This window comes from Dendrobium catenatum, unplaced genomic scaffold, assembly GCF_001605985.2.
Source record: "Dendrobium catenatum unplaced genomic scaffold, ASM160598v2 fragScaff_scaffold_412, whole genome shotgun sequence".
NCBI classification, from domain to species: Eukaryota; Viridiplantae; Streptophyta; class Magnoliopsida; order Asparagales; family Orchidaceae; genus Dendrobium; species Dendrobium catenatum.
The window spans coordinates 123094-138731 of NW_021318874.1; the positions used below are offsets into that span (position 1 = coordinate 123094).

Sequence of the window (15638 nt, forward strand, 5' to 3'; positions counted from 1 at the left end):
TCGAAGTTCGGATGGTTTTAAATTTAATTCTCAAAGTTTTCAATTCAAATGTGCATGTTGATTTTTCATAACATATCAAGTCATACTCCAGATGGCATTTGAATCCCAGCTTGTGCATTTAAAATTCAAGAGCATGACAATATACATCCTCAATATATTTGTATTTTATGTTCTTTAAAGCATCATTAGTTCTCTAGATCACTGCAACCTTCTCTGACTAACCGTGGCTTGTTTTCAAATTTATTGAATCGCTTTGAACCAGGGACGGAACCACCTAGCCCCAAGGGGGGGCAATTGTCCCCCCTAAAAAAATTAAAAAATTATTTATTATATGAATATTTAGGTAATTTGTTCATTTCTATTCTTTATTATAGGAGTTTTTAGACAATTGCCCCCCCCCTAAAAAAATTAAAATACTATTATATTTAGGTGGTTGCCCCCTAGCAGAATTAAACATATTGTGTAGATGTGTTATTTATAAATTTGCCCCCCCTAAAAATCAAGGCCGGTTCCGCTGCTTTGAACCACATTTTGCAATATGGGAAAGATAAAACAACTGCATCTACTGAATTAAATTGTTATATCACAATCTGTCAATTAACAAACTTAACACCTTTGTAGAATTGTCTCATTGTAGGAATTTAATCATCTTTTCCCACTCTTATTAAGTTCAGTGGATATTTGTTCTTAGTTTTATAACAGTCTATTATTGCATTTCCTTTGCATAATCATTTCTTTACATATATGAATGAGATAATTCATAGATATTTGATGATATTTTTCTTTTTTAAAAAAAAAATTGACCTCTTTTTAAATGAGAAAAAAGAATGTTTTTTAAAAGTTTGTGGGCTATCGACCTTCTTTGTGCATTTTTTTAGTAACTCTTTATTATTAAACCACTATCTATGTACTTTTAAGATTATTATAACAATGAATTGTGCTTGATTTGTACTCCCAGGCTCTTAATTTATCTTTTCTCTGTTTTGGGCTAATTTAATTGTGGTTGAAACCTTACTTTACCTTCTCCTTTTATTGGGGATTGAGAGTCATCAACCTGATGCAGGTTCTTATTAACATGTTATCAAACCGAGGAACACTGGAGCAAGGGGCATGCTTGGATGCATTAATATCATTAATGCTGGAGTCTTCAGCTAACCAGTTGGTATGATTTGAATTAATTTTCTTGTAAAATGAGTAAGTTCACTTGAACTTCATCCTGATTCCGTCCATACCAAAGTGTACTAATGTGGAAAGCGAAAAAACATCACATGATTCGTGAGAAGTGCCTGGCATGTTATTGTAGACTCTTATCTGATCATGCATGATAGTTTTCTTCCAGGATTGGATCTAAATTACCATTTTAGTCACATATATAAAATGATGGAAAAAACGTTTGAATGAATGCTTTTCTATTGGCATTTGAAAGAATGGCAGATATTGTTCAGACAACAAAAAAAAGATTCTGTGTAAATATTGTGGCATGTTTAACATGGTGCACACCACATTATTGAGCGAAATGCATCTCTTTTCTGTCATTTTATATCCTACCTTTGAGAATTGGTATTGTGGAGTCTCCATATTTTCCTGATGCCTTAAATCCTGCCATTAGAAACTTTTCGTATCTTTTATGCTTGCTTGTGTGTTTTTTGCTTTTATTCCACCTTTCACCTTAAATCTCATCTTTTATGCTCTCTTTGTATGAGTACTCATAATCTAGGGTTGTTTGGGCTCTGGGACACTCCTTTTTTCCTACTTATTGCAACATACGGGTTCTTTGCTTCAAGTTTATATTTTCAGGAGATTATTTACACTTCACCATTCTCCTTTGCTCTAGGCTTTTGAGGCTTGCCGAGGCATTGAGAAGATTGCAGATCTTATAAAAGATGAGGAGGTGGATGAAGGCATAAGGTTTGTTGGCTTTTTTTCTTTTGCTTTCAATTATTTTTCCAACCCCCAACCTCTTTTTGGATCTGTTTCTTCGCTTTCAAATGAGGTTATTTTATATATAAAAATTTATGCACAGTTACAAGTTTCTATTTTATTTTTCAAACAAAGAAATTGATCTCCGTTGAGTAATTGAGCTGCAAATTTTCTCCTAACAAAAAATAATAAAGCGGCTTTAATCACTGGAACACTTATAAATAGTATAAACACTACAAAGGATACATCATAAAAATCATGGAAAGCGAGCCTTAATGTAGCTCTTTCCAAGTATGAACATTGTTGAAAATAGTGGAAACTTCAACTTTACTATTATATTTCATTGGTTAGGTCAGTCTATTATCTGATGAAATCGATTGATCAAAACCACCAGTAACTACTGAAGGCACCTTTTGAATAACAAGATTGCCTCTCCTTAACCTATTATAATGTGAATGGGATTCGGATCCTTTCCCATGACCAATATAACAGCATCTTATCCCGACATCTAATCCACTTTGGATAATCGGAATTAACTTTTAATTCCAGCCATGCAAAGAGAATTGGATTAGGAAACTGTCAACACAGGCAGTGCACAAACATTCCTTATAATTTTCGACTTACAAAAAAAAAAGTGTTTTCAATAATAAGTCTATTAAGATTACCACGGAAAAACACTATTCCTTCAATGCTTAAAACCTAACCAAATGTACATGACCATTCTCTTTTGCACATATCGGATCTTTTGGTTGTCGAGTTTGCTGTGAAAGAGTAGTAGTGCATGCTAGAAGATTTTGCATTAGCAGAGAAGGTGTTTTGAGTTTTTTTCTGAAATTTACACAAAAGTTCCATCCACTCATAAATAAAAGTGTTAAAGCTCACAAGAGGTACAAGAGCTTTTACGTGAAAATCCAAAGAAAAAGCCTAGAAGTTTGACCTGAAAAAAAGAGTCCATATAAATTGATGGCTACAAAAGTCTATCATTCCCTTTGGGATTACGAAGTTTGGATATCCGTTTTGATATCCTATGGGCATAGTGTGAAATGTTGAAGAAATAATAAGTCGGCATCAGTGTCAGTCGATAGCCAATAAAGATAGTTGAGCAACATAACTAATCAATAGCTGGCAAATGCCAGTGTTGGTTGACGATCAATAGTGGCAGTTGAACAATGAAAAGCACTAGCAGTCATTGGTGTTAATGTCAAGTAAGGACAATCGGGTGACCATGGATGTCAACAACGATCAAAGAGTAGAGCTTTAGAATTCCTCAAATCCAAGAACTCTTTGGACCAAAAGATTCCTTTTCAAATGCATAATGAAGGTATATATTTTTCAGTTTTGGCATTTTTATTATTTTTACCAAAATCGTAAATGATATATTACATGGACCAAGTAATACCCATTGAACATTTGATATATTTGGCTATTTGAGCACCTTTGATGGCATTAGAATTCAGTGATCTTGAGTTAATTAGATTCATTTTGTTGAGATGTATATTTTAACTATAATTTTGTTGAAGATAGTTCAAATGATCATGAACTTGACTTCAGAAGCTTCTTGTTTGAAAATTCATTGTGTTGAATTCGAACTTGTCCATGATTGACACCCGACCTTATTGGTAGGCCTAACTGAGTAAGCATGAGTACCCGGGTGAGAATAGAGAGTAAAGAAGGGAATTAGTGAGTGGAAGAGAATCTAAAGGTACTCAAAGAATTATTTCTTTTGAATTGGCAGAGTTTCCACTATCATAAGAAGGAAAAAGGTTGTCCATAACTGTTCTTCATGACCCTTTAATTATAGGGTCAAGAGGGCTACAAGAAATGCTTGATAAAGAAAAATTTTAAAAGGTACAACAATTCACAATCCACGTATGCAACGTTCTAGACACGTGTTATCCCCTAATCAGTTAAGGGGTAGCTGGGGTTGAAGACCTATCTTTGGGCGAGTGTGGTGGTATTGAGTGTGCGCTGGGCGATTTTAGAAGAGGGTGATCTTTGTAGCATTGGGCGAGTCTGTGAGCTGAGGTGGGGTAGGATGAGCCCAAGATATGATGCTGACAGGAAATCACTAGGGATTTGCAATGAGTAGAGCCTGAAATAGCTAGTCAACCATCAAATGTTTAGTGAAATTGAAAAAATCGATAGAGGGTTGCCCCCACAACCAAACCACTACCTAACTTGGAAGGGTGCAGACTCCGCAGCAGGTCCCACTCATTGTCACTGTTGGGATTTGTGACCTTAGCTACAATATTGAGAGGATCTTCATTAATAATGGAACCTTTGTTGACACCTGTTCTATTCTATATTCTTCAGCTTATGCTTGGTTAGGGAGAGGTTCTAGCTAGTTGTAAGGCTGTTATATGGATTTGATAATCGACCAATAAGAGTGGAATAAAAAATCACCTTCTACGGCTGCAAAACCTTTTTGCACTCAATAATTAGAAACAAGAACAACAACATAATCATCATCAAGCCTTTGTCCCAATATGTGGGGTCGGCTATATGAATCATTTTTTCTCCATTGTGTCATGTTAAAAGTCAAATTATTATTTAATTCTAATAAAGAAAGATCATTTCTAATAATTCTAACCCAGTCCTTTTAGGTCTACCTCTACCTTAACATAAGTCAAATCTAATAACTCTATTTTCCTAACCGGGTCATTGGAAGGCCGTTTTTTTATGTGACCAAACCATCTACGGCGACTCTCTCTGATCTTATCTTCTAATGGCATAACTCTAACATTTACATGTATTATGTATATGCTCATTTCGTATCCTATCCCTAAGGATAAAGTCACTCATCCACCTGAACATCCTCATCTTTGCAACACTTAACTTAGTATTATGTTTCTCTTTTAATGGCCAATATTTGGCACCATAAAGCATTGCAGGTCTCTCCACCATCTTATAGAATTTTTCCTTAAATTTGATTAGGAATTTTCTATCACGCAATAATTAGAAAGAAAGTTTCAAATGCAGTGATAACCATGTTAAACAAGGACCAAAATGTTCAAATTGGTGGAAGACAAAAAAAATAGCTAGACCAAAAAGAATAGGTAAAACTTCTTCATTCTTATTCTATCTTTGTTTTTTTCAGATTAAAGTGTGGAGAATTCCTGCTCCTGCTAATCGGACATGTTAATGGCAGAAGGGATCACACTCCTCTCGCAAACATCCATGAAGACATTAGACAACTACTAGGTGAAAAATGTGCTTCTCTTATCTGGGCTACTTGCCAGTTTGGTTCAAACCTCGACCCAGAGCAGCGACAGACAGTATTACATGTTCATGCACGTAGGGTTCTTGAGGCCTTGGAGCTTTACTATTGAGAGTACATGTTAGTAGCGAGAACTTTCAGCAGCCAAGTAATTTTTGCACAGTTTTCCTCTTCATCCCTGGAATGAAGCTTCATCTCCGTGCATTCGTTTGGGACAGCTTTTGTGCTGTTTTTTAGGACTTTTTAGTATAAAAATTTCAAATTCAAGAAATTTTTATATTAAAAAGCTGTTTTATAAAGCAAGAAGAAAGCCGTCCCAAAGGAAAATTAAGAGATCTTATAGGGTAAAGAAAGACATTCTACATTTATTAAGTTTGCATATTTTTCAAGTGTTACAACCTTATTAATTTTAAAAATTTGAGAAATATTGCATTTAAATTCACTGTAATTGTAATATTAAGTGTATTCTAAGTTTTTCTGTTGCCCATGGAAAAAATAATCTTTGCAATTGAAAAATAATACATTATCATAATTATTAAATTTAGAGAAATAATAAATTTATGCGAATATCATTATATATTTTTTTTATTTTTGTTTAAATAAAAAGATTAACTAATATTAATGGATTAAGATGGTTTAATTTTGTGATGATTAAAACTAATAATGCTTTGAAATATTTTTAGCTGTTAAATGTTAAAAAAATAATAACTAATTCCTATAAAATAAATGGGACTAATTTTGCCTTTCAATTTTAACCAAATATTGATTCGATGAAACTGATATGTGAATTAAGATAACATAATTTATTTATTTTCCATCAAATTTATGATCTGTTTTATTTAATAATTGTGTTATAACTCAACATTATAACAATAATCCTACTTACAATACCAAATTGGAAAAAAAATACAAAAAATGCCGAAATCTATCCACTAATTAATTCTAGCAAATATAATTCATTGATCATCAAATCCAATACAGAACCAAATTTTTCAGCTTCCAAGTTTGAAAGCATCAACAAAAAGACCCAAACAAACACCAGCTTTCCAATAATTTACAAAAACAATCAAAGCTTTCAATCTACCTATTCGCATTCTTGAAGGCTTTCTGTACATAAGCATCCCAATAGCTTCAATAGAAGCCACCACAACTCCGGCGACAAGAACATCCCAGTCTCCAGTTTGCCCCAGAATGGTTGCCAAGGCATTGGCCGTGTAGAAACCCAATAGAAGCAGAAAAATTTTCATGGGGAAGTTCTTTCGAGCAGAATTTAGCTTTTCGAGAAGCTCTCGAGCTCCGGTGCTCACTATTTCTCCAAGTCTTGTCCTTCCAAGCCCAGCATTGTCACCATTAAAGTTGCCTTGGGGATCTGTATTGAGGGAGCCACCACCTCCAGTGTCTAAGGCAAAGGGTGGCCTCAATTTGAATCTTCTTATTTGGTTTCTGCAATATAACATAAAGAGAACATAAGCAATGAAAGTCACTCTGAAAAGATAAGAAAAAGCTGAGCTCCTGTTGGAGAATGGATTATGAAATTTGGATCTTTGGTGAGATAAAATGACCAACGAAGTACAGAAATTTCAAACATCGACAGCTCCTTAAGGCTTTGTTTGGAACAACTTTCTCACCACTCTTTAAAGAAGCTTTTTTATAAAAAAATTTTTACAAAAAAACTACTTTATAAAACATAAAAAAAAGCATCCCAACCGAAGTCTAAGTTAAACAAATGTCCATGCGAAGTTCTTCAGCTACTTTAGTTTGGCATCAGAGGCCTATTCTTAATCATTTTATCAAAAATAATTATGCTTATACATTCATTAATTATTTTTCAATGTTCAAGAAAAAAAATTCAAATTTCATTATCATAATTAAAACAAACTTTTCTATGAATTGGTAGCCTAGGGCGTACCCATCCTTCTGCTACAAACATTAGCTTCAAGGACCAGAGACAAGTCAACTTGGATACAAAAAATTCTCTAATGCTTGGGGCTTAATGGACAGTGCTCTTCAGCTCAATTGGGTGCCCTTCATATTAATTCAATCCAAGTTGGAAGTTTCAATGATCGAGCCCAACCAAGCCTCGATTAAAATTTATACTTTCACCTTCAAATCCCACATGAGTCCTTGGCAAAGTGGAGATATAGGTTACCATCGCCATAGCACACAAACAGCAACACTGCAAATTAAGGCTTCATTTGGTACGGCTTTCTTACTGCTTCTTAAAACAGCTTTTTAGTATAAAAATTTTAATTTTTTACTAAAAAACTGCTTTAAGTTGTTGTTGATGATAAGATTGTTAATATTATAAGTGCTTATGCTCCTCAAGTAGGTTTGGATATGAGTTCTAAATTAAATTTTTGGAATGACTTAGAAGTATTAATACAAAATATACCTCTTGAAGAAAGAGTTTTTATTGGAGAAGATTTAAATGGACATGTTGGTAGTAGAGGTATTAGATTTGACTTATGTTAAGAAAGGTAGGGGTAGACCTAAAAAGACTTGGTTAGAAAATATTAGGAATGACCTTTCTTTATTAGATTTAAACGAGAATTTGACTTTTAATAGGACACAATGGAGAAAAAGGATTCATGTAGCCGACCCCACGTAGTGGGATAAAGGCTTGATGTTGTTGTTGTTGTACTAAAAAACTGCTTTAAGAAGCAGTAAAAAAGCCATCCCAAACAAAACCTTAGTCATTTGCAAACTTTCTGGTCTTAAAACCTGGCTCAATTTACGAATTGTCAAACTTATCATTAACCCAAAAACTTAAGTTTATGGATAATAGCTAACTACGGTATTTCTATATAATATATTTTAAAACTATCTGTATTGGGGCTAAACCAATACTCTTCATATGATAGTTTTTCACTTATTAATAATTATTATGTAAGCATTTCAATACACCAAATATAATAAACTAAGAGTTTACTTAACCGCATGGCGCCTTTAAGAGAGTCAACCTCTCTTGAATCTTGCTCAAACATGATAGAAAACCTCCAAGATTGATGGAAGCCACAAACCAAATGAACTATTTGATCTCAGCCAAACATTTGGCTCTAATACCACTTGGGTAGTTTGAACCAATATAACGATGGTTAAACTCATTTTCAACACAAAATTTTAAGTTTATGGATGAGAACAGATTACCTCGAATTTCTATACTAGTATTTTTTTCAACTATTCGATGTGAATTAAAGTTGTTATACTCACATGTCTTAAAACGACTCTACCATGTTTGAGGCCTTGATGCAAAGATAGAGACCAATTGAGGGCCGGACTAAACTGATTCACGAATCATTGTAAGTATTTTTGGTGCAGGGGAATGTAAAAGATGATACTCCATAACATTTTCTATGAGTATTCATAAAAATTGCATGTTTTTTGCATGAAAAATCCAAGTTTATCCTTAATAATATTAAAAACAAAAACTGCAGTTATGGAGTAAGCAATTGAATGAGAATAGGGAGGACAAAGATAAGAGTTAGAACAATGAATACACTCAAGGTTTTATGTCACCTCCAAATCTTTAGAAAGAATACATATTTCACTAGTCCAACTTATATAGGTTAAGATTATGCCATATTTTTATTCTCCTAGTTCGCCATTGGCCAAGGTGAACTATTAAAAATGTTTTGGGTAAACTATATAAAAGAAAAAGTAGTGATAACTCTCTATAGTCATGTGGAAGAAAAAGTACGAGGAGGATAATTATACATAACAAGGAAAACTTTACAAATATAACTAACAAGTGAACTCTTCTATTAAAAAAAATAAAAAAAAAATAAAAATAAAAAATAAAAAAGTGAACTCTTCTATTGCCCAAAACATCGAAGGTTCAGAGAAGTTTGAAAAGCTTTACTTCTCCTGAATATGGATTTCTAAGCTACAACACAGCCATATGTATGCTTACTTCCATCAGTACCATATCAGATAATTGAAACTTTGCTTGCAAACTCTAAACATTTGCATTGGCCTTAAGATCATAGAGAGCCTTCTCCATTTGAGACATAAAAGAGCATTTTGCACTAAAAACAAAAACAAAAGATGCATCATTTTGTGCATCAATAAGTGAAGCATTTTCTCAATAATCATCAACAACAGCCTCATGCACATAATAAACTATATAGATATTTGTAATAACAAAAATCCGGGATGCGATTATACTTTGCAAACAGAAGGAAGGTCATGTAATAAAAATTAAATAAACAGCTTTCTGCCTTAACTGTTAGCAATTTAGCATCCTCTTTTCCATCGCAATTCCTGCTTCATAGATTACCTATGGAATTAAAACTTAAGAACTAATGGTATCCCATCCAAAACTTCACTTTTGAATTCCTTGGTGCTTCCATAGTTGATATGTAAGCTACTATTGTTCAGGTTAATCAAATCAGAAACTTTTTGATCTAGCCATTTGTGCACCTTAAAAGAGAAAAGCAAAACTCCTCCATCTCCAATTCAATAGAACATGGCATAACAATATATCTAAGATAGAATTTTATTTGAGAATGTCATCAGATAACCAAATACCTGGATTCCAGGAAAGGAGCTGCCTTTATGTTGAAATCCATGGGCCATACTTCAGAACAACTTCTAGGGTTCCGAAGCTGCGACTCTACGCACTCCCTCTCCGCAAGCAACATCATACTACGGAAAACCAGAGTCCCCATTTTTCTAAAAGCATTGAAAAAAATGGAATTCCTGTGATTTAGGGCGGCAAGCAAAATGAAAATTTCTCTTGGTCGAAACATGGAGATGAATTGGGCAAGTGAAAAAATTGGGGATTTGCGGCCATTACCGTATACCTTGTTAATGAGATGTGATGATTAACTCTATGAGAATAAGAAAATGAGTTGAACCCTAGGGTTTGAATCTTCAAATCACGCTACTTATCCCTGTTTTGTTCCTCCTCCCTACTAGAGTTACGGCTATAGCCCTCAAAGTTATTTAAAAATGGAGAATTTACATAGATACCACTCTATAATAATATATGTTAAATATGTAAATATAATAATTTTAAGTGTTATGTAAATATGTAAATAGGTAAATATGTAATAAAATTCTCTTACTTTTTAAGAGGCTAAATGCAAATATCAAATTTATTCTTATTTACATATTCAATATCTAAAATAAAATATTTACAATTATTGCATGCTAGAATACTTATGGTGGTTGAGTTGTAGATTTTATTTGTCTTAACATTACCGATATCCAATACACTCAGTAATAAAAAGAGAGTTGCAAATACACCAAAGTTTGTGTACAAGTCGAAAAGGAGAAAGAAAACTGGGGATTGACCCAGTTTTAATGATTTTATTAGTATTTATTATTTGTTATAAATTATTCTCTTCATTAGGGAGAAGATGTTGATATAATATAGTAAAATTTGATATATATATATATATAATGTATTATGTAGTTGAAGTTGGAAGAGCCTTGTGGAATGAGACATATTTAAAAGTCATTTACATGTTTGTTTAGTCATACCATTTTGAGAATGGGAGGCTACAGATAAAAAAGTTTAGTATAAATCCTAATGTTAATGTCAAGAATTATAGTTGGTGTTAACGTTATGCATTAATATTATTTGTGACAGTAAGGGGCTGTTTGGTATCGGATTTACAGCGGGATTTAAGTCGGATTTAAGCTAAATCCAGCTAAACAGTTTTTGTGCGCTCGTTAAATCCTGGGATTCGGTAAATCCCGGATTTACGGCTTAAATACAGGATTTACTAAATCCCTCAGTTCGGTGGATTTAACGGGATTTAAAGTTAGGCGGAAAACTTACCCGCGGCGCCCGTGTCGTCAAGCTCTTCCGTTGCCCTTATTTGCCGAAAGGAACGAAGCCATCGCTCAAGGCCGTCGCCTCAACCTCTCTGATTTTTCTTCTTCTTCCCCAGAGCGTTGCTCCGACTCATCCTCTCCCATATTTCTTCTTCTTCCCCAGGTTGTTGCTCCGACTGAAACCTCTCCCATTTATTTTCTTCTTCCCCAGGTTGTTGCTCCGACTGAAACCTCTCCCATGTGTTTTTTCTTTAAAATTTTCTCACTGATATATAAAAATCTGCATAACTTTTGGTATTGTACTATTTCCATCATATATTAATTTGTTAAGCAAATTACCTTTCAGTTAAATGAAGTTGTCGTAGTTCATATATCTGTAAGTCCATTTTTTTTAACGCTACAAATAATTGATTGGTAGTACGGTTGTTAAGCTAATTAAAATCAGAATGAAGCGATCCTTTTACACCGGATTTGACAAAGATATTTTTGATTCCGTGAGCGACAACGAGTCATCTAATGCCATATATCTCAAAAATTATGGTTTCCATCTTGATTGGAGAGTTTTTCAAGGACGAAAGGGTATTACTTATGAATATACTCTATATAATTAAATTGAAAGTGCGGGGTCAAATGAATTATCATCTTACCACATGTTGCCTTAATTTTTTATAAAAATTATAGGTTTCTTAAAGGGAAAGGGTTGGTTCATGGTAGCTCTAGCTCCCAACGTCATGTAGATGAAGTTATCTCCAGCAATCCTAAAAGCACGTCTAGGATTGCTAGGTGGCCCGAAGAGCACAACGTTGTGCTAGCCGAGCTTCTATATGAGCAATTCGTACATGGAAATATATGTAATGGTAACTTAAGGAAGGATTAGTGGCTGAATCTTGTTAACGTCTTGAATAGACGTTTGGGTACATATTACACAGATTCTTCGGCCATGATTAGATTCAAAAATATGAAAGCTGATTTCCGTACACTATATCAACTAACAAATCGAAGTGGTTGGGGCTGGGATGAGGAATTACACATACCAATTGCAACTGAAGAGCTTTGGGAGGAAATTGTTCAGGTAAATATGTAATTACTAATTATGCAATTCTACTCTTGATTAACCATACATTAGGATGACTTGTTTCTACTTTCTTTTATTGATACTACAGGTAACACCAAAGCTTTCACGATATCGTCGGCATCCATTCCACCAATACGAAATATTTGAAAAAATTTGCGTTGATAATATTACAGTGGGTAATGTCGCTAGATGCAATAAGACAAAATCTGCAACAGTAAATTTAGAACAAGATGAGACGCCCCAGTACGAAGATGACTTTCTCACTGCTAATGGTGTAACCTTTGAATTCGAAGAAACTCCAACAAGCAACATGCCTGAGGCAACTGATGGTTTAACTCCAAACTCAGAACCTATTGATAGTCAAACAATAGGTTCTAAAAGATATAGTGATGGTACTGCAAAAGGGCAGTTTGAAGTACCCCGCAACAAATATTTTTTGGTTGATTATGGTTATGCAAATACTGATAGACTGATTGCCCCATTTCGCGGATATCGATATCATTTAGCAGATTATCGTGGAAGAACGACAAGGCGATACGCTGCCGAGCAAGAGTTATTCAATCATCATCATGCATAGCTACGCGATGTGGTAGAACAAACTTTTGGAATTTGGAAGGAACATTCTCAGGTTCTGACGCACATGCGACAGTTCCCTATTAGTGTTCAAGCAGATATTGTCATTGCTTGTGCGGTTCTGCATAACTTTATTGGTCGATACCACGGACATGATCTATACTTCAATATGTCACAAACAGAAATGCAACATGATGCTGAAACTGTGGAAGTTGATATGCCTGAGGACGATCCCAACTTACATGCGACAATAGGAGAAAGAATTCAAGGTGAAGCTATTAGGCACAATATCACCATTGATTTATGGAATGCTCGGGTAAGAATTTTAATTTGAGTAATGTTTCACTAACTACATTCAATTTTGTACTAATTCATTCATTTCTTTATTTCATATTGCAAGTCAAAGAAATCGATCATCGTGAAAAAATTTGGCTCCCAAGAAATAGCTATGAAGACATTTACATATTAAATGCATTCTCTAATTTAATGCTTAATTTGTCATTTTGGTCAATATTGCTTTGTAATTTGCTCTTTATTGAATTTTCGATCATTTTGTGAGAACTCAAGTTTGTTTAATGATGTTTTATACAATGATCTTCATCTCATAAAATATATGTTTAAATTTTAAATCCCTAACTGCCATAAATCTTGAAATATGTTACCAAATAGTTTCTCAATATTTAACAGGATTTAACATATTGCATACCAAACAGTTTTCAGGATTTAACCCAATTCGGATTTACTAAATCCGGATTTACAGGATTTACTAAATCCCACTAAAGTTAAATCCCACTGGTTGCCAAACAGCCCCTAAGTGATGAAGTTCGTGGGTATCAATGAATCATTATTCTAGATGCTCATCCTCCATCGCCACATTGTGCTCAACCATGCTGGTCATGATGATCGCCTGCTCCACCACGTTGGCCACCTGCTCCACAACTTGCTCAAATCATAAGAATCATAAGAAGAGAGCTAAGACTTTAGGGTGAATTTAAGTTTGAATTAATCAAAATATTAAAAAAATATTTGACTTTGCTAAACTAAACCAATTCATTAAATTTAATGATTAATGATTTTTTGGTGAATTAATATTTCTAATTTTCAAAACAATAATGATATATTTGGCTTCATCAAAATGATCCTAAATTCATAGAATTTAGTGAATGAATATTGAATTGATAATCTTACAAAGTAAATTACAATTTACTAAAATGAATTCTTAGAGTTTTATAAGGTAAAGGGAATAAAAAATTATTTAATTTATAATTGGGATGATTTTTATTCAATTTTAGTTATTTTAAAATAGCCTTGAGAGCAAGGGATTTTTGTTTTTTAAGGCTTATAGCCATTTTTATTTTATGAATTATTTGAATTTCAAATTTATTTTAATTTTAATTTTTTTTTTTTGGAAAAATCACTATGATACATTGATCTAATGTAGAGGGAATTTCCATAATTTTAGAAATTTAAAATGAGAGAAATAAATATTTAAGGCTAAATTTTCGAAAGGAGCACTTTTTAAACAACATTATGTAAAAGGAGCAGGATTAACAAAAAATTTTAAAAGGAGTAAATACGTTGAACAATTTGGCGCATTTAGAATGCGCCAAATATTTAAACGTTTTCTAAATACGCCAAACTATTTGGCGTAATAGCCATGAGAGAGAAAAAGAGAGGGAGTGGAGATGATGGGGAGAGAGTGGGTAGGAAGAGAGAGAAAAACCTGATCGGTGAGAGAGAGACAGTAGAGTAGAGAGGGAGAGCATGTGGGTGCATGAAGATAGTAAATATTTGGGTAAATTTTAAGAAGGAGCACTTTAACTATCACATTTAGTGAAAGAAGCAGGTTTATTAAAAAATTTAAGAGAGAATAATATTTTAATTAAATTATAAATTATAAAATAATTAAATTAAATATAAATTTTAATTATAATGTAATTACATTAATTTAAGTTATAAATGTAAAGAAATTAGTTATTAAAATTATAATGTAATTAAATTAAACTAAGTTAAAAATTAAGTTAAAACTAAAGTTATTTAATATATAAATTAATAACTTATAGTTTATATGTTTAATAGTAATAATTTTAATAAAAAAATGATTAAACATATAAATTATTATTTAATAATTAAAATTAATACATATAATTTGTAGATGAGAGTGCAGCCGCATAAAATATTATTCTCTCTCTAACTTTTTTTCTCTTTCTCTCTCTTATCCCTTCCTACATAATGTTACTGATCATTTTAAAATAAATTTTTTAAATAATATTTTTATGATGAAAATCATGAAATAATATTTATTTTTAATTAATAATATTAAATAAATTATATTCATCATTTATTTTTTTATGTACTATAAATATTAATTAATTTATTTATTATTTATAATAAATTATTTAATTTAATCTCAATAATTTATAAATGTAAAGTAATAATGTGAATCTAATATATAAATTATATATAAATATATAACAAACATTAAGAATTATTTATATTAAATTTATTAATTTATTTGTAAATTAATTTTTTGTTAAATTTAAATTAAGTTTAAAGATTGAATATGTTTAAATTTAAAATTATATAAGATATTAGTAATGTGTGAATTCAATTTATTTTTTTAATAAAAAATTGTGTTATTTATATGATTTTTATGACATCTAAATTTTATTTATTACGTCATCCGGTTCAACCCCGGTTCGAACTGGTCGAATCCTGAACCGCTCTCTCTACCGGTTCGTTATCCGGTCCAATTTTCAAATGACTTTTTTTTTGTGCCAAAAATATTTTATACATTAACAAAATCTTTTGGTAAAAAAAAACTTAAAAAAAATTAGAAAAAAGAAATCCATAACTCATTACATACCTTAATAATTATTTAAATTTTAGAAATTATGTGACAACATCAAAATAATTATTTTATTTCTTAAATTACTAAATATATTAAATTATCATATTTATTTATAAAAAATTAAATCAATATTAATTTAAAGTACACAACTCTCCTTGGCCTATTGGTTGAGAGCTAAGGCTTCCAACTAAGAGGTCCAAGGTTCGAGTCTTTATGTATGC

At 32.3% G+C, this 15638-nt stretch overlaps 2 protein-coding genes across 6 annotated transcripts in view; one reads left to right on the plus strand and one right to left on the minus strand.

The window, feature by feature from the left end:
- LOC110092721 overlaps positions 1-5593 on the plus strand; it is a 29018-nt gene extending 23425 nt beyond the window's left edge. The window contains exons 3-5 of the mRNA XM_020817379.2: positions 1064-1162; positions 1835-1908; positions 5018-5593. Coding sequence (XP_020673038.1) covers positions 1064-1162; positions 1835-1908; positions 5018-5249 — 405 coding nt within the window. The 3' untranslated portion in view covers positions 5250-5593. The remainder of the gene's footprint in view (positions 1-1063; positions 1163-1834; positions 1909-5017) is intronic.
- Positions 5594-6070: 477 nt separating this feature from the next.
- Positions 6071-10071, minus strand: LOC110092731 (ycf20-like protein). Of its 5 annotated transcripts, none has more exons than XM_020817396.2 (3): positions 9940-10071; positions 9665-9808; positions 6071-6580 (listed from the first exon to the last, which is right to left on the minus strand). In XM_020817396.2, the coding sequence occupies exons 2-3, from the start codon at positions 9802-9804 to the stop codon at positions 6130-6132; spliced, it is 591 nt and encodes a 196-aa protein (XP_020673055.1). In that variant the 5' UTR covers positions 9805-9808; positions 9940-10071; the 3' UTR covers positions 6071-6129. The 5 variants fall into 5 exon arrangements, with proteins under 5 accessions (XP_020673055.1, XP_020673057.1, XP_020673056.1 ...); XM_020817398.2 differs by having other exon boundaries at positions 9665-9835; positions 9940-10056; XM_020817397.2 differs by having other exon boundaries at positions 9933-10056.
- Positions 10072-15638: the final 5567 nt, after the last annotated feature.